The 26,315-nt window shown below is 39.5% G+C and overlaps 1 protein-coding gene across 5 annotated transcripts in view; it reads right to left on the bottom strand.

The window, feature by feature from the left end:
* Positions 1-26,315, bottom strand: part of PIGL (phosphatidylinositol glycan anchor biosynthesis class L) — a 98,412-nt gene that overhangs the window by 62,114 nt on the left and 9,983 nt on the right. For all 5 annotated transcript variants that reach the window (XR_015554614.1, XR_015554613.1, XM_087440376.1 and 2 more), the window contains exon 2: positions 22,883-22,982. Coding sequence is in view for 3 of the 5 variants with exons in the window: in XM_087440376.1 (XP_087296502.1) it covers positions 22,883-22,982 (100 nt within the window). In the remaining 2 variants the exon portion in view is untranslated. The remainder of the gene's footprint in view (positions 1-22,882; positions 22,983-26,315) is intronic.

The following is a 26,315-nucleotide window of genomic DNA, read 5'->3' on the forward strand; positions in this document are numbered from 1 at the left end:
GATTCATGAACTTGGTTTCTACCACCCTCTTAAAAAACAAAAAGGAAAAGAAAAAAGGAAGGAATTAATATTCATTGAATAGCTACACTTGCTGGTCACTAAACGAGGCACTTCTTGATTTAGCTAACCCAAGAGGCCTATGAGGTGAGTACTACCCCCAATTTGTAGCTACAAAGCCATGAATTCTAACACACAACTGTCAGTTGCCCCACACTCCCTGGCACAATAAATGAAGTAATGGGAAATACTCAGGTCTCATCCTGGAGAGGAACAAGGTCACGTAGAACAGCACTAAGAGTTTTCTGGAAAGAGACATACAGCCAGACTCTAGCTAAACCACCTGGAGTCTTTTTATCTTGGTGTATTTTCCAAATATGCCTAATCATTTCTCTTCAGGATAAGAAGAGCCCTCTCTGAGTGAAGGGTCCCCCAATTCCCATTCCTCAGATTGAGTACTGAGGAGAAGCTGCCCAGGTTGGGATGATTCCAACAGGATTGTCAGGACTTTTACTCTTCTTAAAGTATAGGGTCTGTGATGCTCTTCAGGGCCTGGGGAGAAATTCTAGAGTCCCAAGCCCAGAAAATCTCCTTTACTTGCTGGGCTTGTTGAGCCCCGGATGTCTCTAAGAATGTTTTCTTTATTCTTGATCCTATTTAGCTCATGGAGACTAAAACATCACTGTGGGCAATCTGGAACACCTGCAAAGTCACCTCGTTAACATCTGAGGGAGCCTCCAGCCCTGAATCATCTGTCCAAATCACCTCATGACCAGAAGAACTTGCTCACTACATGCCCTTCTGCATCATCCCTGGCCCATTTATGAATGTGATCTAACTAGCGCCCCTACGGTAACACTGTTCCCTTTATTCCTAGGTGTTCTCCAAAATTCCTTCTCTGTTACCTCATAATGACACAATGTCACTTTCCTTCTCATACGGGAAAGAATAAAGAATACCACAACCCTGCAGCCAGTTGGCTAATTCCTCATGAAGGCCCTTACCTTCTTAAAAGCACTATCTCAGAAGAACTATACAAATTCAACTGAAACAATATAAAACTAAGTTTTGCTTTTTGTTCACAATGTCATGTGAAAACGGCTAGACAGATTCTCAACAGTCTTGTAAAGTATGTTTGGGATGACTGGGTTCACTTAAAATGGAGGTTATGTGGCATACACAAAATTCCTTTTGAGGGTATTTCAGTGAGACATCTCAAAGAGATAGGAAGTTATCTTTCAGAGCAGCTGATCTGCCTTGGATATTAAGACACTGGGAAGAGGGGTTTTAAACAGGAGCCTCAAAATGAACATCCCCGGAAGTAGAAGCCCACACTGTAAGTACTAATATATAATTGAAAAGCTTCTTACTCTATGTGTTACTCCAGAGTGAGCAGCAGTGGGGACTTATTTATTTCACGATAGTTAATGATTCTCCTAACAAGAAGGCACATTTTTATACATTAAATCAATTATGATACAGGTATCCCGTGAATAGTATGCAATACTAAAAAAAGAACTATAATTGTGTTTGTATGTAAATATAAATTTGAAAAGTGCTGAAGGTGTGGAAGTTTACACATCAAATAGTTAATAATGGGGCCGGCCCCGTGGCTTAGTGGTTAAGTGCAGACGCTCCGCTACTGGCGGCCCAGGGTTCGGACCCCGAGCGCACAGCGACGCACCACTTGTCTGGCCATGCTGAGGCTGTGTCCCACATACAGCAACTAGAAGGATGTGCAGCTATGACATACAACTATCTACTGTGGCTTTGGGGGAAAAATAAATAAATAAAATTATAAAAAAAAAAGTTAATAATGGATTCCTTTGAGAGAAGTGGATGAAGTATGAAGAGAGAGATTCATTTTTTCACTAGCTATATTTTTGTACTGTTTGTTTTTATAATGAGCATGTATTAATATTATTTTAATAACAGCTTTATTGAGATATATGAGGGCTTCAATTTCTCTGTACCCTTGCTTACACTTGGCATTTCCCTCTTTATTTTATTTTTTAAAATATGGTCATGGCCAGCCTGGTGGCATAGCAGTTAAGTTTGTGGGCTCCGCTTTGGCAGCCCCGGCTTTGCAGGTTCGGATCCTGGGCGCGGACTGACACGCTGCTTATCAAGCCATGCTGTGGCGGTGTCCCATATAAAGTAGAGGAAGATGGGCACGGATGTTAGCCCAGGGCCAAACTTCCTCAGCAAAAAGAGGAGGATTGGCAACAGATGTTAGCTCAGGGCTGATCTTCCTCACAAAAAAAAAATATATGGTCAATCTAGTGGGTGTAAAGTGGTGTCTCATAGTGGTTTTGATTCCATTCCCATAATGATTAATGATGTTGAACATCTTTTTCTGTGCTTATTAGCCATTTGTATATCTTCTTTACAGAAATGTCTATTCAAGTCCTTTGCTCATTTTTAAATTGGGTTGTTTGTCTGTTAGTTGATGAGTGTAGGAGTTCTTTATATATTATTTTATGTGTTATATATATTATACTATATATAATATGTAGTTTATATTACATATATCTATATATCTATATCTGGATATTAATCCCTTATCAGATTTATGATTTGCAAATATTTTCTCCCATTCTGTGAGCTGTCTTTTCACTCTCATGATAGTGCTTTTTGATGCACAAAGGCTGTTAATTTTGATGAAGTCCAATTAGTCTATTTTTTCTTTTGTTGCTTATATGTGCTTTTGGTGTCATATCTAAGAAGGCTTTGCCTACCCCAAGCTCATGAAGATTTACTCCTATATTTTCTTTTAAGAGTTTTAGCTCTTATATTTATGTCTTTTTTTTATTGTGAAATTTTTGTTTTACATTATTGTTTATCAGTCACCATATAAGTGCATCCCTCCACCCCTTGTGCCCACCCACCACCCCCCTAGCCCCTGGTAACCACCAAACAGTTCTATCTGTGCATGTGTTGGTTTATCTTCCACATATGAGTGAAATCATGCCCTGTTTGTCTTTCTCTTTCTGGCTTATTTCACTTAACATAATACTATTGTGTTGTTTTTAATATCTCCTTTTAGGTTTGTTAATAGTTGCTTCACGTACCTTGGTGCTCCTGTATTGCGTGCATATATATTTAAAACTGATATGTCTTCTTGGTGGAGTGTCCCTTTTATCATTATATAATGCCCCTCTTTGTCTCTCATTACCTGTTTTATCTTGAAGTCAACTTTGTCTGATATAAGTATGGCAACACCTGCTTTCTTTTGTTTGTCATTAGCTTGGAATATTGTCTTCCATCCTTTCACTCTGAGCCTGTGTTTGTCTTTAGAGCTGAGATGTGTTTCCTGGAGGCAGCATATTGTTGGGTCTTGTTTTTTAATCCATCCCACTACTCTATGTCTTTTGATTGGAGAGTTCAGTCCATTTACATTTAGGGTAATTATTGATACATGGGGGGTGGTTGTTGTTATTTTATCACTCTTTTTCTGGTTCTTTTGAATTTCTTTTGTTTCTCGTCCCATGTGTTTCAGACTACCAATGCAGTTTGGTAGTTCTGTATGGGGGTTCTCTTAGTTTTCTCTTTCTTTATCATGTGTGATTCTGTTCTGATTATTTGGTTAGTGGTTACCATGAGGTTTGTATAAAAAATCTTGTGGATGTGATAGTCCATTTTTTGATGGCCTCTTATTCCCTTAGACTAAGTCGATTTGATCCCTTTCCTCGTCCCCTTCTATATTATTACAGTCACATCTTATTCCTTCTTGTGTTGTGAGTCCGTGTTTAACATGATGAGGTTATATTTATGCTTGGTGCTTACCTTCCCTTAATCTTTGGTTTTATAATTAAGTGTTTGCTAATCTATTTTGATAGAGGACTGCAATTTTTCTGGTTTTGTTGACCTATTTTCCTGCTCATTCAAAACTCTGAATCCCCTTTCTCTTTTTTTCCTCAGGGATGAGGGCCTTCTTGAGCATTTCTTGTAGTGGGGGTCTTGTGGCAATGAACTCCCTTAGCTTTTGTTTATCTGGGATAGTTATTATTTCTCCATGATATCTGAAGGATATTTTTGCTGGATAGAGTATTCTTGGCTGAAAGTTTTTGTCCTTTAGAATTTTGAATATATCATTCCACTCTCTCCTAGCCTGTAAAGTTTCTGTCGAGAAATCGGCTGAGAACCTGATAGGAAATCCTTTGTATGTTATTTTTTTTTGTCTAGCTGCCCTTAATATTTTTTCTTTGTCGTTGATTTTTGCCAGCTTTACTACTGTATGCCTTGGAGAGGGTCTTTTCAGGTTGATATATTTAGGAGATCTATTGATTTCATTCACTGGTATTTCCAGCTCCTTCCCCAGGTTTGGGAAGTTCTCAGATATTATTTCTTTGAACAAGTTCTATGCTCCTTTTCCCCTCTCTTCTCCCCCTGGAATACCTACAATCCTTATGTTGGATTTCCTAATTGAGTCGGATATTTCTCAGAGAGTTTGTTCATTTGTTTTTAGTCTTAGTTCTCCTTCCTCCTCCATCTGGATCACTTCTGCATTGCTGTCCTCGATATTGCTAATTCTTTCCTCCATATTGTCAGCTCTGGTGCTTAAGGCTTCCAGATTTGTCTTTATCTCCTCTATTGTGTTTTTCATCTCTAAGATTTCTGATTGGTTTTTTGTATAGTTTCAATCTCTTTTGTGAAGAAACTCCTGATTTCACTGAATTGTCTGTCTGTGTTTTCTTGTATTTCATTAAGCTTTTTTATGATGGCTATTTTGAATTCTCTGTCGTTAAGGTTATTTATACATTTCTGTGCTTTCCAGGTTGGCTTCTGGGTGCTTGTCATTTTCCTTTTGGTCTGGAGAGTTAATCTATTTTTGCCTGGTGCCTCTCGGTGTTGGCTTACTTTTCCTCATAGTGAAAATATATAGTCGCAGTTTCCTCTTGCTGCCGCTGGGTGGGGGTCAAGGGCCGTGTATTCTGGCCCACCTCAATCTGTGGGCACTCTTATCAGCCCCTGGCTGATTTGCAGTGTGGTTGAGTGGAGGCTGCTGGGGGGAAGCGTGGAAACAGCTGGAGCTGGAGTGCAGCTAGGCCAAAGCAGCTGGGGCTCGGGTGCGGGTGGGTTGAAGCAGCTGCAGCTGAAGTGCCGCTGGGCCAAAGAAGCTGGAACTGGAGTGCGCTGGGCCAAAGTTGCTGGCGCCAAGTCAGCTGGAGCCTGCACACAGGCCAAGCCGAAGCAGCTGGAGCTGGGGGGAGGCAGGGCGGTCAAGCCGAAGGAGCTGGTGGTGGGACACAGTGGAGCTGGGGAAGCTGGGGCTGGGGTTTGGTCCAGCTGGAGCAGCTGGGGCTGTGGCGTGGTGGGGACTAAGCTGCTGCTGCCTCTGGTGCCGGGGTGCAGGCTCGCCCCACTGCTGGTCAGGCCAGGCGCCTGGGGGCCACTGCCTCTGGGGACGGGGCTGAGCTGAAGCACCGCTGTGCTGAAGCAGCAGTCAGGTGGGCCAGGTGCAGGAGGGGCGCTTACTTTCGCCTCCCCGATCTCAGAGGTTTCTCGCCTCGCTGTTGCTCTCTGCTCTCCTGAGGGGCTAGCTTGTTGAAACTACCCTCACTATAGTTCCGCTCCCTCCATAGGGGGATCCCCTCGGGCTGTGAGAGGTCTTGGAGAGCGCCGTTTTTCACTGGTGAGCCACCCCTCCCCCTCCGCTGAGAGCCGCGCGGTCTCAGCCTCTGGGTGACAGTCCTTGGGGAAGGAAGGGAGCTCCTCTTACCTCCTTCCACTTACTCTGGAGATTCCAGCGCCTCAGTCCTTGGGTGTATGGCTGCCTGGGTGCCTTAGATGTCCCCTGTGTTGTGTGAATAGCTTCTGTTGGAATATGAATGTCCTTTTCGTTGTGTCTTAGAGGGGGAAAGTTCAATGGGGGAAGCTCACTTCGCCATGATGCTGACATCACTCTATTTATGTCTTTTTGAGATAATTTTTGTGTATAGTGTGAGGAAGGAGTCCAACTTTGTTCTTTTGCATGTGGATATCCAGTTGTCTCAATACCATTTGTTGAAAAGAGTATTCTTTCCCCCTTGAATTGTCTTGGCACCATTGTTGAAAATTAATTGACTGTGTATGTGAGGGTAGCATGTATTATTTAAAAAGAAAAGAAAGAAAGAAAAGAAAGGAAAGAGAGAAGGAAGGAAGAAGGAAGGAAGGAAGGAAGGGAGGGAGGGAGGGAGGGAGGAAGGGAGGAAGGAAGGAAGGAAGGAAGGAAGGAAGGAAGAAACAGAACTCCCCTCCCCCCAAGTGAAGCCTATAAATTCTCCCACTACAGAAGCTGGCTAGTTAAGCTGTGGCTCAGCCTTGAGGAACTAGGCCTATCTAACCATGACAGTTTTACCAAACCAGCATTTGAGCACCACATCATGTTAAATTGCAACACACAGAGGGAGCTGCAATTTTTCTCATCCCAAGGGCTCTCAGGAACATCCCACAAATGACTAAGCATTATTTCTTGGAACTTGGTGCTATGGAGAAATAATCTGAAAGATTGACCCAATAACCTTCCTTCTGGACACTGACATTATTTGTCTATAAGACTTGCATTTTAGGGAAATAACTGCCTCATATCCAAAGTTTTTGGTTGCTGGTACAATTTTTGTAGATGCTATAGACTGAATATTTGTGTCCCCTCAAGATTCATGCATTGGGGGCTGGCCCTGTGGCTTAGCGGTTAAGTGCGCACGCTCCGATGCTGGCGGCCCGGGTTCGGATCCTGAGCACGCACCGACGCACCACTTCTCCGGCCATGCTGAGGCTGCATCCCACATACAGCAACTGGAAGAATGTGCAGCTGTGACATACAACTATCTACTGGGGCTTTGGGGGGAAAAAATAAATAAATAAAATCTTAAAAAAAAAAAGATTCATACATTGAAATCCAATCCTTCAGTGTGATGGTATTTGGAGATGGGGCCTTTGGGAGGTGATTAGATCATGAGGAGAGAGCCTTCATGAATAGGATTAGTGCCCTTATTAATGAGACCCCAGAGAGTTCCCTTGCCCTTCTCATGTGAGGACACAGCAAGAAGATAGCCATCTATGAACCAATAAGCGGGCCCTCACCAGAGACCAAATCTGCCAACGCCTTGATCTTGGACTTTTCAGCCTCCAGTACTGTGAGAAATAAATTTCTGTTGTTTATAAGCCACGCAGTTTATGGTATTTTTGTTAATAGCAGCCCGAATGGACTACAACAGTAGAGGTAAGGGTGAGCTGGCTAAACTTATTTTGGTTAAGAAAAGAAGGTCATACTTTTGAGTTTCTTTATATCCCTATTCAGCTTTCTGATGAGAGGGCTCCAGCTTGTCACAATGGACATATTCTACTGTGGATGTCATAAAATGTAAAAGTGCTTAGTAAAATGGAAAGCACTTAAAAATATCAGATATATTGCTTGTTAAGCACATGAATCTCCATTTATAGAAGATCAATCATATCTAAATATGTCCTGCTCTGCTCCTGAGGAAGATCTAGGAGCTTTAGGTAAAATCACCATCTCATTTAGTCATTTTATATTTAAGAAAAAAGAAGCCCAGAGAGGGGAAATTATTGGCCAAAGCACACACAGCTGGTTTGTAGCAGAACTCCAACCTGAACCTACATTTCAAGACTCCTACACCAGAGCTCTTTCCATCATACTGTACTTTACTCATTTTCTTTTCTCTGGTCTTGATTTCCTCATACTCATCCTTTTTTCAATTTGCCCGTAGTAATCTGTCTAAAATGGAAATATGGACTTCTAGTTATATTGCTAGTGACATTTTCACTTTACTCTTTTCCCTCAAACTCCACTGCAAACAACAACAAAAGAAATAAAAGTTGTAAAGCATCAACTTTGATGAAGCAAGAAAACCACCATATCAGAAAACCACAAAACATGAAACATACCTGCCTAATACTGTGAAATCTGCCCCAGAAAGAAGGGGCATACAGTTGGCCAGCATATACTGTACCTTGGACTTTCAACAGGATTTGAAAGTCCCTCAAAATCAAGCCTCACCATCCTCAGAGGCATCTAGTGATCTTTGATTAGCACCATGAGAACTAGAGATAATAGATGGTCAAGGAGAAACATACTTTGAAGGAAAATCATGTTGATAAGTTACTTCTAGTGCTTAAATTAAGCCTCCTTGCCCCAGAAGAATACCAAGAAGTGAATAAGAGGATACGTGAAAAATATAGGTGCCTCCATGGTAAAGGAAAGAGAAGATTTGATAAGTTACTCTTGAAGACAATGATTCAGCAGAAGATTCAGATGGCCCCAGAGCCATACCTGTCCTCTCCTCTGCTCCTCTAAAATTATTCTCCAGCAGGTAGCTAGTCCCACTCAAACATGTGAAACAACCTAAAAAGAACCATGGGGGACATCCCTTATGCATGGCAACCTCAAAAACAAAAGAAAGAAAGAAGAAAGGAGTAAAGAATATAAGCAAAAAGCAGATGAAAAGCCTATATAATCTCAAAATATCTTCCAGGGTCTCAAAGAATTATCAGCAGTTTGATATTTCAAAAAAAAAAAAAGAAGAAGAAGAAGGGCTTAAAGAAGAGATTTAAGGGTTTCGAGAAGAGGTTTTTGCATAATAGAAATGGAAGTTGGTGTAGCTTGGCAAATAGGCAAGGAAAAAATAAATATACAGCTATTCAAAATAAAGTGAGAAACATGATGGAAATGTTGAAGAAATCTCAAAATTGAAAAGAACATTGCTATAGTATAGGTCATAGACAAGATATAGTTATGGAAGACAAAGAAGATCCAACATACACATAATTAGTGTTTCTGAAGAAAAGGACAAAGCTAATGGAACAGAAAGATAAAATGGGATCTACAGATTGAAAGATCTACCATGTCTTAGGAAAAATTGATTTAGAACAATCAACACCAAAACATTACAAGGTAAATTTTTGGAACTTCAAGGATAAAGAAAATCACTTTGTATCCAGGTAGAAAAAATTTCTACAAGAGGAAAAATATCAGGTTAGTATCAGACATCTCCACAATTTATGACCAGAAGACAGTGAAGCAATGTCTACAGAGGAAAAGGAAGTATAACCGGATAATTTTGTAACCACTCAAGGTGTCCATTAAATGTAAAGACAAGAAATAGATATTCTTAAACATACGAAAATACAGCATCTATGCATGGCTCTTCAAAAACATATTGGTTGACAAATTCCTGTCAAGTCAGGAATCAATCAAAACAATGATTTGAGGGGGCCGGCCCCGTGACTTAGCGGTTAAGTGTGCGCGCTCCGCTACTGGTGGCCCAGGTTCGGATCCTGGGCGCGCAGCAATGCACTGCTACTCTGGCCATGCTGAGGCCGCGTCCCACATACAGCAACTAGAAGGATGTGCAACTATGACGTACAACTATCTACTGGGGCTTTGGGGAGAAAAAGGAGGAGGATTGGCAATAGATGTTAGCTCAGAGTGGGTCTTCCTCAGCAAAAAGAGGAGGATTGGCATGGATGTTAGCTCAGGGCTGATCTTCCTCACATAAAAACAAAAAAAACAATGATTTGAGAATTGTACAAACCATGGTAAAACAGACTGATTGGACTGAGGCTAATTACACACAAGATTAAGATTAAACTGTGAAAATTCTGGTTTTTGAAAAGAATGTGTCATAAACCTTGACAAAGTAAAAGTAACAAAATAATGGGAATTTGGAGAGAACGGTTTCTGGGAAAAAGTCTAATACGCTCACTTCCTCCAGCCAGTTAGCAGAAGTAGCTAATTTGAAACATGGGTTAAAAACACTACCACCACCACCACCACCACCAAACCCTCACTATGTACAATCTCAAAACATTTCACTATCCTTTCTTCTTAATTTTGGACAGATATTTTTAGGAATTAATCCATTGTAACTGAATTAGAGGGAAACATTTATCTGAAGTTTATCTCAAGTTAAAGTTCTTTAGTTTCACTTCCATTTCTTTTCAAGTAACATTCAACCTCATTTTGTTTATTAAAACCATAGCATCTATGAAATTATTTCCACTTTTCTAAAATTATAATTACATATTCATTATCTTCTGTCTGCAGATATGCATAGAAAGAAGGCTAGCACTGAATATTGAAAATGGTTATTTTCAAGTGAGAGCATCTGGATGATTTTTACTTTCTTTTTATTTTTTACAAGTATGTATTATTAAAATTAATTATTAAAAATACATATGTACACAAATGTGACCATCTTGCTCATTTGTTCAATGTCTCTTCGTTTTTAAAAAATATAATTGAAAACTTATGTCCACACAAAAACCTGCACATAGATATTTACAGCAGCTTACTTCATAATTGCCAAAATTTGGAAGCAACCAAGATGTCCTTCAGCATGTGAATGGATAAATAAACTGTGGTATATGCAGACAATGGAATATTATTCAGTGCCAAAAAGAAATGAACTATCAAGCCATGAACAGGCATGGAGGAACCTTAAATGCATATTACTAAGTGAAAGAAGCCAATCTGGAAAGGCTATATACTGTATGATTCCAACTATATCACATTCTGGAAAAGGCAAAACTATGGAGACAGTAAAAAGATCAGGGGTTGGAGGTTGGAGGAGGAATGAATAGGTGGAGCACAGAGGATTTTTAGGGCAGTGAAAATACTCTATGATATTACAATGATAAATACACGTCATTACACATTTGTCCAAACCCATAGAATGTGCAACACCAAGAGTGAACCCTGTGTAAACTATGGACTTTGGGTGATTATGATGTGTCCATGTAGGTTCATCACCTGTAACAAATGTGCCATTCTGGTGGGGGATGTGGATAATGGGGGAGGCTATGCACGTGTGGGGCAGGAGTTATAGGGGAAATCTTTGTACTTTCCTCTAAATTTTGCTGGGAGCCTGAAACTGCTCTAAAAAAATAAAATCTTAAAAAACAAATTTTTAAATATAATGCTGAAAAAGACACACATAATATATTTTTAAAAAATGTAGTAAAACTTTTGTTTTACAACTAGTGCATGCTCATTCTCAAAACTACGGAAAATACAAAAAAGTGTAAAGAAGAGAGTATATACTGCTTTTCAAAATTCAATATTATGAACATGTTCTTGCATTATTAAACATGCATAAAAACCTCTGAATTGTGGTTTAATGTTCTGGACCATGCCTATTTAATTAATTGCTTACTGCTACATTTAGGTTGCTACCAATTTTTTGCTATTATAAATAGAGCTGTAATGAATATTACAATATAGTCACCTTGAATCCTATTTTTGTGGTATTTGCAACCTCTTTCCAAGAAGGAGTATTAGCCACAAACACACGCTTTGTTAAGGCCACCCCTTCCTAGTCCCACTTTACTTCTTTTGCACTGACTACCCCAGTCATGTTACTTAAAGGCCCAACCTCCCTTCAGTTCTCAGAATAATCTGCCTTTGACGGAGTACTGAAGCAGCTTTCAGTTTTCATATAATAGCTCCTATCAGCTAGGTCCACTTCGGTCTCCTTTCCTGGTTGCTCTTCTAGGAAACATTCCTGTCCTTTGTCCCTTTTGGGAGGACAGGAGCCCTGACTTGCTCCTGCCAACTGGGACTGGAACTGTGCCCTGAGCCTCGGCCCAGTCACTTCTTTGTGATTTGGAGAAAAGGACTGCAGGAAGCTTTACTTCCATCTCTGACAGTGAGAGGATGCTTGGTCAGATGCACTTTGGCAGCCAGTATACAGTCTTTCTTGGTTTTTGTAAGGGGAAGGCTCTCACTGGGTCTCAATTTAATTACCAACAAGACCCCAACAGTCCCAGACTCTGCTTTGTGGCTTCTCTTTCACTGTATGATTTGCATGGATTTATTGGAGAACACAAAGACTTCCAGGAATTGCTAGTAAGCCAGGCTCCTTTATGTTTCCTGGTAGGTACTATATTCTGTTTCTCGTTCAGCTAAAACTAGTCTATAAAAGTCTTGGGCTTGTTAACATCAAACTGATGTTAAGAGAAGCACTGGGAGAAATGAGATTTTTATTATGCTGAAACTTAGGAAAACGGAGTCAAATCTACAGAATGGTAAAATAAAGAGATGTAGAAAAATCCTTCCAAACCGAAGTATTCACTTAGAACTTTCCAGAAGGTTAAAAATAACTACGCAAGTCAGGAATCTGGACTGTTTTATTTAACTAAAGAAAGTGAGGGGCCGTCCCTGTGGCTTAGCGGTTAAGCGTGCGCGCTCCGCTGCTGGCGGCCCAGGTTCAGATCCCGGGCATGCACCGACGCACCACTTCTCTGGCCATGCTGAGGCCGCGTCCCACATACAGCAACTAGAAGGATGTGCAGCTATGACATACAACTATCTACTGGGGCTTTGGGGGAAAAAAAATAAATAAATAAAATTATAAAAAAAAAAAAGAAAGTGAAAACAGTTTCACGTAAGTCTCAGAAATTGGTGTGCTAATCCGCATTTCTGAGTAAATGAAGAAAAAGTAAGGAAAGGGGATTGGGATGCATATGCATCATTCAAGTTCTTCAAGACCACACATTTAAATGCTGGCCACAGGAAGAAAGCTTATAGTCTAAGTGAAGTCATTCATTTATTCAACAAGTATGTATGAGCAACTAGTATATAACAAGGGTTATGATAGGGGATGGGGATACAGGAATAAGAGATACAGAGGGGCTTATGGCCTAGAGTAAAAAATCAGTGTGTATGCTTGGATACAACGGAATAATGAGAGTGTAACAAAAGTGCCTAAGAAAACTGGGCAAATCAGGGGTGGTGCCACAGAGTCTAAGGTGATCCTTGGGCTGAGGTTTGAAGGATGAATAGGAGTTTGCTAGAGGGACAAGGTGAGGGGCGTTGGGAAATGAGAAAGCATGCTAGAGGTAGGGACTAGCACATGCAAAGGTGTGGACACACAAGCAAGCATAGTGCATTTGAGGCCCAGCTTAAATATGAGATCGAAGATGCAGAGGAGACATAGATTGGGGTACTGGGCAGTCCTACCTATTTTTGTTATGGTAATAGATGTGGCATGTGTATAAGCAGGTGCTAGAAGATGAGGCTGAGCAGGGAGATAGGGTTCAGGCTGCGAACAGCTTTGAGACCTTGCAAGTTTTGCCAAATGATAGGTCATTGGGCCCCAAAGCACTTGAATGGGCGTGGGTTATAATTGGGGGGATCTGCTTTGCTTTATTCCATCATAATCAGGCCTCTCTTGAATTCCCATCATTTCCAGTCAGAGTACTTCAGAGCAGTGTATCTGACCCTCTTCCTACTCATCCTCCAGAATGAGACCCATAAGAAGACCACACTGTTTATAAAAAAGGTTTAAAAGCATTATTATCTTTTCAAGGAACTCTATTCTATACTTTGAATTTATCAAATCAAATATTATCAAAATCTACATAGAATTACTTCTAATTCAGCATTTACTTGCATGGATAGATGCTGAGTAGAGAGATAAGAATGTTTTATTAGATGTGTGGGGTAGTCTTAAAATATATATATAATTTAAAAAGTAATATAGGCTTGCTAAAAAAAATCCACTTGTACAGAATTCTGTGGAATTAAAAAGTGAAAGTGTCCTTCTTCCCTGTCCCAATTAAGTAGCAGCTACTGTTAGAGTCTGGTACATATCCTTTTAGAAATTATCTATGTATACAGAAAGGCGTGTGTGCTCTGTTTTGTTTTGAAATATCAATGAAGTAATTCTATGGACTCTTCCTAATATATTAAGAAGCACAAAAGCAACAAAGGAACTAAATCTGTAGGTTGTATTATTCATTCATTTATTTACTTTTTGAGGAAGATCAGCTCTGAGCTAACATCCGTGCTAATCCTCCTCTTTTTGCTGAGGAAGACCGGCTCTGAGCTAACATCTATTGCCAATCCTCCTCCTTTTTTTTTTTTCCCCAAAGCCCCAGTAACTAGTTGTATGTCATAGTTGCACATCCTTCTAGTTGCTGTATGTGGGACACCGCCTCAGCATGGCTGGAGAAGTGGTGCATTGGTGCGCGCCTGGGATCCGAACCTGGGCCGCCAGTAGCGGACCGCGTGCACTTAACTGCTAAGCCATGGGGCCGGCCCTGTAGGTTGCATTTTGCAATCACATTTCCCAAGTATCCTGGAGAGGGTCTTGAATCTCCCTTCTAGGCCTGAACCTTAGCATGTGCACAATGAAACAGCTTTCCACACATGCAGCAGCGATGACTGTCAGGCCAACATTTATTATTCAGCTCCTGTACCTTTAGCTGTTTTTCTTTAACATCTAGCACAGTGCCTTGCCCACTCCAGGCATTTCATAGGTATCTGTCAACAACATGCATTTTACTCTCATATGACCATTAAATTAGCAGAACCCATAGATATTAAGGAACTGGGTAAAATTACCAAAAGTATCCATGCAGTTGTCTAATGTCTGAGATTACGCCTTCTTTTCTTGAGAACTGAATTTTTTCCCTCTTTAAGGGATTAGATAAGGGGTTTACTGGGGTAAGCTCCTCTGGCTAAATGCTTCCCTGGAATCCAGCAATGAACTTCAGAACGATGGGGAGAAAGAACTTACCAAACACAACATCAACTAAATGTACTCTTATATACACATTAGTCTTTCAAATACAGTAACAAAGCGTGACCTACTTTCCTGCAGAAACTCAGGAATCAATTCCGTCTTCCTTTCTGTTTTTGAATCCTAGCGCTGCCATTTATTAAATGTGTGACCTCAGAGGATTCTCTTAATCTCTCTGAGCTTTAGTTTCTTCATGTGAAACAAAGAAAGGATAATAAAACTTATCTTGCACAGTTAGTCTAAGAGTTAAACGAGATGACCTTTGTGGGACTATGTGTCCGGCGTGAGGTGTGCATAAAACACAGTGGTCGAAGTACATGCTCTGGAACCAGACTCCTCAGTTCAAATGCCAGCTCCACCGCTGATGAGCTGGACGACCTCAGGCAAACCACTCAACCTCTCACAACGCCTCGGTTTCTTATCTATAACTTGGGAAAGTAATTGGATTATTTTGAGGATTAAGTAAGATCATGAGGTTTTTGGCACTGACGATAATGTTTTAATACGTATTTACCATTATTATTATTATAAATGTAGGTCCTCCATAAAACTTTCCTTTCTCTTCTTCCCCTTCATTTTTGTCTTTGATTCATCTAAAAAACCTAAAGTAAGGTTACAAAGCTCTGCCTTTTCCGGGTTATGAAATGAGAGGCTGAAAGACTAAAGGCTGCATGTTATTAGGGACTGAATTGTGTCCTTTCAAAATTCATGTGTTAAAGCCCTAACCCCCAATGTGGCTGTATTTGGAGACAGGGTCTTTAGGAATTAATTAAGGTTAAGTGAGGTCATAACAGTAAGGCTCTAATTCCATGGCACTGGTGGCCTTATAAGAAGAGGAAGAGAGAAATTTCTCTTTCTCTCTCCCCTCCATGTGAACATACAGCGAGAAGATGCAAGCCAAGAACCAAATCTTTTCCAGAAATTGACCCTGCTGGACCTTGATCTGAGACTTCCAGCCTCCAGAACTGTCAGAAAATAAATTTCTATTGTTTAAGCCACCCAATCTATGGTATTTTGCTATATGGCACAGCCTGAGCAGATTAAGACACATGGTTTCCTTGAATCTTCAAACTAGCTTCTTGAAGTATTTATTTTTAACAAGTTTACTACCCTTACTGTAGCATTTCACAAGTAGGGGATGCTGCTGAAGCTACATGATCTTCAGGATATATAAAAAATGTAATAAATTAAGACAGATGATGAGAGTAAAGATTTTGATAACCAAGCTGAGATCTTTGGTTTGACTACAGTTCTCACAATACAGATCTGGCCCTGAAAAAACACTCTCGCATTGTTGGGCCAAAGCAGACACTGCCCTGGCAGGAGTCTGTGTGCAAATGTGGTACCTGAGCGGAAGCCCAATAACATTAATAGTAAGAAAACAAGTCACAACATATACCCACAGAGTAAAACGGAAGTAAGTCATCTTTGAAAACAAATGAGCAAATAACTTCTTTCAGAAATTGACTCAAAACCACATATCTTCCACAGTTTACAGAGGAGGAAGTTTAGGAACAGAGATAAATAATTTGCCTAGGCGACACAGTTAATAACCTGATAAAGCTGGGGTTTCAGTCTGGGCAGTCTAGCTCTAGATTTGTGCTCTTGAAAGCATTACAAAATCCACTGGCATAGAAAGAGAAGAAATTCCCCCAGGATGATCCCAATGGTTTTCCCTGAGCCAAATAAAACTGAGCATAAATTGAAACTTTTTCCTTATCTCTTTGTAGGGCACCAAAATGAACAGGAGCCCCCCCAAATTGAACACAATGAATGTAAATTTCCAACAATGTCCTACATGATAAAGAATATCTTTCATAAGCAGTGGACAATACAGTTAATGATGCACCACTAGATGTGCACTCAATCAAATCATTAATACAGATAAAGCTGCCTGTTCCTACCACAAGTACCTAACACAGTTTAAGGAATTTCACCCAAAGGAATAAGAAGTGGAATATAAATAAGAGGCATACAATCAAAAATGGAAGATATATTAGAATTATTTGCACGATTTACCTATAAAACTTTAGAGAATCAAGCAAAATACTGTTAGGCTTTTTAAAGAAGTTTCATAAGTGGATAGTACAAAAGAAATACACATTAAAATCAGTAAATCTTCTACCGACTAGCAGTAGTCTTAGAAAATATATCAGAAAAAAAACTTACTCATAATAATAAAAAAAAAAATAAAGTCAATCAAAATAACCTTAGGAAGAACTTTTTTAGAACCTAGATGAAGAAAACTATAAGAAGTCCTATCCAATGTGGCAGTAATTCATCTAGGAACCTACTTAAGGAAAGAGTCAAAACTTCAAAGATTTATTAGATTTTCAACTAGGTAATATTAGAAAAAATGAAATATTCAGTAGTAAAAGAATGTTAAATAAGTTAAAGGACATCCTTATGATCAAATCTTTATAACCATTAAAGACTTTTAAGGACTATTTAATGATATGGGAAAATGTTGAAAATACTCTCTAGTGAAAAAAAGCAGGACAAAAAGTTTTTATCATCTGATGCTAATTTTGTTTAATATCCGTGTTCTTCTCTGGGCAGGCAATTCTCATTTTCTTCACAATTTTCTTAAGTATCTCCACTGCCACTCCTCAGTTTACATGACACCAAACTTATAATTCTTCTCATCATCGTTTGTGGTTTTCTCTTCCTCTCATCGCTGACCCCCTACTCTTATCCTAGCTGATCTACAGGCAATTTCATCCACTCCAATGGCTTTAATCCTTCCATCTACTAAGGATGCCAAATCTGTTATTTCCCCATTACCCAATTCTCCTCCTTTGCAAACTATGCTAGCTAATCTTTATCTACCTGGATATCTATGCTTGTAATGTCTATTATCCCAAATTTCCTCTGTTCCCTGAAATTCTGCCATTTCAACCCCTTAAATAAGACTCAGATTCATCCCATAATCTACATCTTAGACGCTGCACTCTAAATTAAGACATTCTCCTTTTACCAGGACAAATACAATAATAATAACTGGTCTATAGTCTTAATCTCTTCAATCTAGTCTATCACCAGAGTGATCATTCTAAACCACAAAACTGATCATCTGTCTCCACTATCCATAGTTTATGTTTCTATGTGATGTCATGAAGATTCAAACACAAAGAGATGCATGTTCTGCCAAGGCTAATTTATTCACAGGTCACCTAAACTACCCCACTCCCCTTTCCATTGGGGTGGGGGGCAAAGTAGCTAATTAAAGCAGATGTTGGAAATGGAAACTCAGGGAGAGTGACTCAGCTCATGGACAATGAATGGAGATAATTTAAGCCTAACAATCCACTGGATTTTTCTCACCAAAGTGGTCTTAATCAGCTTAGGGCCATTAATAGCTCCTTCCCATTCCCAGGTTCTGCTGTGGATCTTTTTAAGGTGCTAGGCCGTTTTCCAGGTGCTACCCACAGAACTTATTCTGTCTTTCTGGTCTGTTTTCCTTTGTTTACCTCTGCTTAACCTATCTTTTGTTCTTTGCTGTGATTTGACACTTGAAATACACCTCCTTGCTCTGCATCCTAAGAAGTTCTATACCTAGGCCCCAGCCTAGGCCAATCTCATAGGCCCTCACTAACCTAACTGAACAAAAAAATACAAGTGTATGTGGGGTATAAAGCATACAACCTTTGCAAGACAGCAAGACAAAATAAGCATTTTTTTCCTACCATAGCCATTCCTAGCACTCTTCTGCTGAAAACACTAGATACTGGCTTTCCCAGTAACTAGTAGCTACTACAGTGGTTGGGAAGGTGGTAGAGGAAGTGAGCCATGCAGGGCAGGAGACCTGAGAGAAAGTCTGCTGGGGACTTCTGGTTTTTCTCCATAATATAAATAGACATGCAGAAGAAAAATACTCTCCTTCTCGGTAGGACACAGTTGTATCTGCATATGACATCTGGAACTGTTGCAATCACCTTGTAACCTTCAGGGGAAGCATGTCGACATGATTAAAAAGCAGTTGCATAGAAAGAAGGAAAGGACTTGGGTTTTTGATGATGTTGTTGAGCCACCCTGGAAACATCTTGATTCTAGATGACTTTATATGTGAGAGGACAAATCTTACTGTTGAAGCCACCTAAATGGATCCCAGCAGATCCAGCACTCATTTGTAATTTTTTTTTGCAGGGAAAGATTCGACCTGAGCTAACATCTGTTGCCAATCTGCCAATCTTCCTCTTTTTTTTTTCTCCCCAAATCCCCAGTGCATAGTTGTATATCCCAGTTGTAAGTCCTTCTAGTTCTTCTATGTGAGCCACTGCCACAGCATGGCAACTGACAGACAGGTGGTGTGGTTCCACCACTGGGAAATGAACCTGGGCCACTGAAGCGGTGAGAGCGCTGAACTTTAACCACTAGACCATCAGGGCTGGCTCTCATTTGTAATTTATTAGACTCACCCATGTCTTCTTATACCAGTAACTTCCTTCCTTCATCTAATAATGCACTTGTTCTACTCTTCTAAAGTAAAAAACAAACAAAAACCAACTGGGACTAAGTTTGCTGGAATGATGTAGAAAATAAGAGTAAATAAGTGGTGGGTGAGGCAGTGGGTACCTTCTTTGTGAAGAGACATGGCAACCTCTACCTTGGCAGTTCTTCCCTGGTCCTTAGTTGTGTACCTAGAATCCAGCTAACAGAAACCACTTACTAGACAAGTGAGCCGCATCTTCATCATAGACTTCCCTTGTGTGCCGCAGAATATAAGGTCATCAGTCATCTTAGAACTTGGGTAGTGTTTACCTACTTGTTGGTAAACTATTCAAATGGGGTTGAGCTCCTGGACAAACAGTGTATGAAAATTATGGTATAACTAGATACAGAATATAGTAAAGATATAACTTCTTTCTCTAGTTCTGTCCTGTAAAAACAGCAGAGCAAATTTTGTTTCTTAGCAATGAATTGAAATTACTACTTTGGCCTTTCATATCTATCTAGGGTGATCAGTTTTTTTCTTCCTTGCCTATACTTAAAGGAACTTGTGTCTTCATGATGTTTTAAGTTGTATCGTCACCTTCTTGCATATTACTCAATAATAGAAAAGGAAAACCTCAACAAAGGAAGCAAGTACAAACTAAATTAAAATAAATCCCAAAAGCTATGTTGCTGGTAAGGAGTAGATTTTTTTAAGCCTCAAAGGTTATAACCTCACAAACTCCAGTTGCCGTTATATAGATCTCTGACATATATATTTTTTTTGTGTGAGGAAGATCAGCCCTGAGCTAACATCCATGCTAATCCTCCTCTTTTTGCTGAGGAAGACTGGCTCTGAGCTAACGTCTATTGCCAATCCTCCTCCTTTTTTTCCCCAAAGCCCCAGTAGATAATTGCATGTCAGAGTTGCACATCCTTCTAGCTGCTGTATGTGGGACGCGGCCTCAGCATGGCCGGAGAAGCGGTGCGTCGGTGCGTGCCCGGGATCCGAACCCGGGCTGCCAGTAGCGGAGTGCGCTCACTTAACCACTAAGCCACGGGGCCGGCCCCTACGATCTCTGATATTTTTAAATTAAAGAGGCAGGTCAATAACAATACAATAAAATATATTTTATATTTTATATGCCAGAAAGTAGTAGGAGAAAAGCCATGTGGTATGGTGCTTGAAATTTTTTTATTACAAAAATTCTCAAACAGAAAAGTTAAAATAGTATAATGAACACTCTTAGACCTTTCACCGAGGTTCAAATTATTAATATTTTGCCATTTTGGCTTAATCTATAAAGGTATGTATTTTTTTCTGAATCATTTTGAAGTAAATTGCAGACATCATGATCACATTTAGCCTTGGTTTTCAATATCTGCTTTTGTGAGTATATAAAACAAAAATCTCTTTTATCTATGTTTTATGAAATCCTTAAAAAGATTATAGAAGAAAACAATTATGTTCATGTTGTTAGAAAGCAAGACTTTCAGTGTAAGAGAAAAAGAGATTCAATTGTAAAAATCAAAGACATTAAACAAAACCCCTGAAATATTAACTCTGAATTGTAATTATTGTTATTCTTGATTTTTTTTTCTTTAAAAAGTACATATATACTAGCTCTGTCCACTATAAAGGTCAAGTATCAATGAGAAATAATGACACCCTAGCAATGAACACTTCTAGTAACCCTGGTTATGGTCTCTACACACCATAGCCTACTAAGAGAAACCAAGGCTCCTTGGAGGAATAGCTGATTTCAGGATTGGGGCAGGAAAGCATACAAGAGGGTACTGGAAAATCTTGTTGTCCTTGACAACAAGGAAATCCAAAAAGACTAAAGAGGTCATATCAAAAAGACATATGAACCAACATGAAGAAGCTCAATGGACAAAGATGAGACAACTGCAGTATCAAAGAACATAATGACTGGGGCCAGCCCAGTGGCACAAGCGGTTAAGTGCGCACGCTCTGCTGTGGCGGCCTGGGGTTCGCCAGTTTGGATCCTGGGCGCACACCGACGCACCGCTTGTCAAGCCATGCTGTGGTGGGTGGCATCCCATATAAAGTGGAGGAAGATGGGCACGGATGTTAGCCCAGGCCCAGTCTTCCTCAGCAAAAAAGAGGAGGATTGGCATTGGATGTTAGCTCAGGGCTGGTCCTCCTCACCAAAAAAAAAAAAAAAAAGAAGAAGATAATGACTGAAACACAAACACCAAACACATAAATTCTCATGAAATAACAAAAGTGCCCTCCCCCATCCAAGAAAAAAACAAACAACGGATTACCACTGGGGGTATGTAGGCATCAACTCCTTATTCTGAAAATGGCAATTCAAGGGAAAGAATTAAGCATTTATTCTGTCTTTTCGGATCAAACTTTATGTCAGGTAATTAAATAGTTCCAGTTGATAGGGAAAGTTCTGCTTTACAGAATTATAGCTAATACATTTGGAATACATGAGACATTTAGAAATTCACCATGTTGCAACTTCTAGTTAATTAATGATTCAGGCAATCATGAAAACACTACATGAAATGTTGATGTAGGTCTTTAAAATGAAAGGAGCAGCCATTGCCATCACTGATCAATTGTAGAATTACTGTAAGTGAGACAATCAGATAGCATGTGTCTCCTGGAATGATGCAATATGAAGTATATAGTACAGCTTATGCAGTATTTTTGTCTCCGAAAGTTACAGTTAATTTCCAGTTTGCAGGAAGTATGGGCAATAGAAGAACAACTTAGACAACACCATGATGAAGCAGACAGACAAATGGAGAATGCATGACATTCTACATGATAACTAAGTTTTTTCAATGACATGGTGGGGGAGGGAGGAAGGGACAATTAAAAGTAGAATATAAACCAACTATAACGTGTGGACCTTGTTTAGATCCTGATTTGAACAAATCAGCTGTAAAAAGACATTTTTGCGCTACTTGGAGAAACTGCAATATGGACTGGCTGTTGGAGGACACCAAGGAATTGCTGTGACTATTAATTTTGTTAGATGTGATGATAAATGCATTGTGGCTATATGCGAAAATGTCCTTCTTCTTAAGAGATGCATCCCTAAGTATGTAAGGGTGAAATAACCTGATGGCTGGGTTTTCTTTAAAATACTTCACGCACATAAAGATGTTAAGTGGGATAAATGAAACAGGTATAAACAAAGGCTTGATAATTATTGAGTTTAGGTAATAAGCATATGGGGGTTCATGATACTCTATACTTTTGTGTATTTTAGAAATTTTTTATAATAATTTTTTTTTACAGATCAAAGACAAGTAGCTATCTTAACATACAAAATCTGAACAGAAGGGCCGGCCCCGTGGCTTAGTGGTTAAGTGCGCGCACTCCGCTGCTGGCGGCCCGGGTTCGGATCCCAGGCGCGCACCGACGCACTGCTTCTCCGGCCATGCTGAGGCCGCGTCCCACATACAGCAACTAGAAGGATGTGCAGCTATGACATACAACTATCTACTGGGGCTTTGGGGAAAAAATAAATAAAATTTAAAAAAAAAATCTGAACAGAAATTGAAAAAATTTATTCGCGTTACAGTTATTTAAAAACAAATGTGAGGGCCGGCCCCGTGGTTTAGCGGTTAAGAGCGTGCTCTCCGCTGCTGGAGGCCCGGGTTCGGATCCCGGGTGCGCACCGACGCACCGCTTCTCCGGCCATGCTGAGGCCGCGTCCCACATACAGCAACTAGAAGGCTGTGCAACTATGGCATACAACTATCTACTGGGGCTTTGGGGGAAATAAAAAAAAAAAAAAAAACAAAACAAATGTGAAACTATTTTAAGTAGATTTCTCAAAATAAGATGTTCTTATCCACCCACATTAGTGTTTTCTGTCTTTTGAGTGTACAACTACAGGTTTATTGCCAATAAGTTTTTACGTTGTTAAAAGATAAATTACCTGTTGTCAATAACCATTACACTGGAGGGTGGAATCCCCAAAACATCACAGCTCTGCAAAAGTTCTTTCTTACGAATCTCTCCTTGATTGTAGTAATTTCCTGAGGATAACAAATATATAGTGGTAGATTTCTTTAACAGTAGAGATCTATCTATTCACTCATTGTTATTTCATCTTGCTCCCTAAAGGATTTTAGCTACCTGAAAAATTTGTAGTTATGATAAAAAGTTGAAGAAAATATAAGGTTACTATCAGATACTCCTGTAAGAAGTCTACCAGTAGCACAATCATTAGAATCACCGTTTAATTCTTCCTCATCTCTACATCTGTCTGTCAGTGTGTCTGCATTTCAGTCACACGCTGCAGGCAGCATCGTACGTCATTAAGAGCACTGGGTTTGGAGTTAAGCAGATGCAGGATTGAACCTTGTATAACTACTCAGAACAACTGGGGTACCTAGGTACAATATTAGTTTGGGCCCTTTTCAATTGATAGTCCTCAAATATCTGTTAAACATTTACTTAAAGAGGCTGCTATTCCTGAGCATTACAGGAAAATGTGCAAGCATCAGGCAGGAAAATATCCTCCTTTGAAGAGTCTAGCAACTGGCTATCCCAGCATGACCTGGGGGATCTCGATCGCATCAGCACCCCAAATAGCTTATCTATTCTTTATTTTTCCAATATATATACTATACTTCCTAAGAATAGTTCTGTTAAGTATAATACCTCTGTATCATTACAAATAATACACAGTGAAGTTTTAGTACCACTTAAACTGCACTCATCATGAGCAACTGTCTAGCTAATGCACCCCTTAATTCAACTCTCCAGCAGATAATTGCATGTGTGATTTGTGCAAGTTACTTAACTTTCCTGAGCCACAAGTTTCTCCATCCATAAAGTAGGCATAACTGCCATCTCATAAGGCCTTCCTGAGGATTACATGAGATAATACATATCAAAGCATGTAGTTCAGTACTCATTGTTAGTTTTCTCTCTCCTTTACTTTTTAATCTTTACCTTCCCCCTCATCTTCTTCCTTTCTTCCTGAATTACAATTCATCTTCATCGTCCGGATCAAATGGCATTTCCTCTGGGAAGCCTTCTCCTATTTTCCCTAGCGAGTAATCATTTCTAGTGATTTCTAGAATTGAAATCATTCTGCTCATAAGTATGAACTTTTCTGCATGATCAGATTATTAATTCCTAAATGTCATTGACCTTAAAAGTCATCGTCTCATTCAACTTGTGTCATCCTGGTGTTCAGCACACAGCAGGCACTCATGAAGGATTGAACAAAGAGGCTCGCTTACTGTTCCAGATAACTCAGAGAAAAACTCTCACGTGAAACCTTTCAACTTTGGCAGGAGTACTAGTTTTGAACTGTTTGAACCCAGATAGGAGACAGTCATAAAGGGACTAACCCTAAAAAGTCTAGAGATAACAGATTTAATTTTGTATTGTCCTCATCACAACTTTTTGAGTTATCTTCTTTTTTCATAGTCAGATAGAAACTATAGTCAATTTTGTGATGGACATTATATTTTAGGTTCCTCTCAAATCCATACACATTCTGTCTCCCATTTTGTTTCAAGGGTACTAGATCTTTGGTGATAAAGAGTCTAATGTACACTAGTGATGCAATTCCTAAGTTCAGAGGTTATGAACATCAGGACTATGGTTGTCAGGAATTGTTTAGAATTGAGGCTACTGGGTTTATGAAGCTGGTTTTATTATTTTGTGTTTGAATTAAGGAATTTAAAACAGGTTAGGGAGTCAAAGGCAGAGATCATTTTAAATATTTTCACTAAGTTTGGTGAACATGTAGGCACTTCAACAGAATAAATGACTGAGATCCTTCAGTAGTTCTCAACTGAAACACTCTAGAACAGGGTCCAAGCAGGGTGGGTGCACCCTGGGATGTACAAGATAATCTATTGAGGTGGAAGAAAAGCTTTAGAATTTTTCCTCTTAATTTGTTTATCTAGTCCTTTATAAATGTCAACTTTTGTTAATATTTTATAATAGTTCAGTGGTCCATGTACTTACTATAATTATACATAAATATACATATAATAGGAGTATATGTTCAAAGTTTTTTACCAACAGGAAAATGTGACCAAAAAAAGTTTAGAGATCTTTCTAGCAAACAGAAAATGGGATTAATGTAGATTTATTTAGATAGAACTACATTGTGTGTGTGTGTGTAAAAGCTCATGCATAATTGCATGCTTAGTGGTCTTCCATCTTCTGATAACTTATACTTTTCAGTAATAACTAGCAATCAGAATGACATTTAATAGAAATTATAATTTTATTTATTTATTTATTTTTTCCCCCAAAGCCCCAGTAGATAGTTGTATGTCATAGCTGCACATCCTTCTAGTTGCTGTATGTGGGACACGGCCTCAGGGCGGCTGGAGAAGCGGTGCGTCGGTGTGCGCCCAGATCTGAACCTGGGCTGCCAGCAGCGGAGTATGCGCACTTAACCACTAAGCCATGGGGCCGGCCCGACATTTAGTAGAAATTAAACTCACTTTGTAAAGGCCCAAATTTATACACAATGTATATAGGCAGAAATTTTACTTTACTTTAAAAATTTTTAATTTATTTATTCTAAACAGGTAAAAGATTTACATGGTTAAAAATAAAAAGGAACAAAGCCATTTATAGCAGGAAAAAAAAGCCCCTCTTCCACTCTGTTCATCACCCAGGTCCCTACCTTGGAAATTTTAATTTGTTAGCATGAGAAGTAGATTGGGAATCAAGGCATCATAGTCCTAATACCTAGCCTTCTACTAACTTCATGAATCTGAAGAAACTCCTTAAGTTCCTGGATTTCAGGAATACTAGCAAGGTTTTTCCTTGAACATGACCAAGCTAATTCTAAAATGTACTTGGAAGAATAAAAGGTCAACAATTTCACAACTATAAAATGGGGGAGTTTAGGTTCTGTACCAGTTAGGGTATGTCCAGGAAAACAGAAACGATATCAAATATTTATATCAGTAAGAATTTAATGCAAAGAATTTGATATATAACTGATGGAGTATTTGAGGGCCAAACAGGGAACAATGAAGTGATCCAGAGATTAGCGACAGCAAGAAGTAACTACAAACTCCAGGTGGGAGAGATAAAATGAGGCAGTGTTACTGGAGAAGATAAAAGGAAGCTGAACCAAGGGAGCGGGACCCTCTTCCATTAGAATACGTCCACAGAACCCAGCTGGAGAAATCATGACTTAAAATGAAACTAGAATAAAAAACGTGGACAAAGGACTTGAATAGACATTTCTCCAAAGCCAGAGAGACGGCCAATAAGCACAATGCTCAATATCACTAGTCATTAGGGAAATGCAAGACAAAACCACAATGAGATGTCATTTCACATCTACTACGATGACTATAGTGAAAAAAAACAAAAAACAAACG

The sequence above is a fragment of the Ceratotherium simum genome, chromosome 16 (genome assembly GCF_057802395.1).
Source record: "Ceratotherium simum simum isolate JZ-2026a chromosome 16, ASM5780239v1, whole genome shotgun sequence".
In the NCBI taxonomy this organism is placed as follows: domain Eukaryota; kingdom Metazoa; phylum Chordata; class Mammalia; order Perissodactyla; family Rhinocerotidae; genus Ceratotherium; species Ceratotherium simum.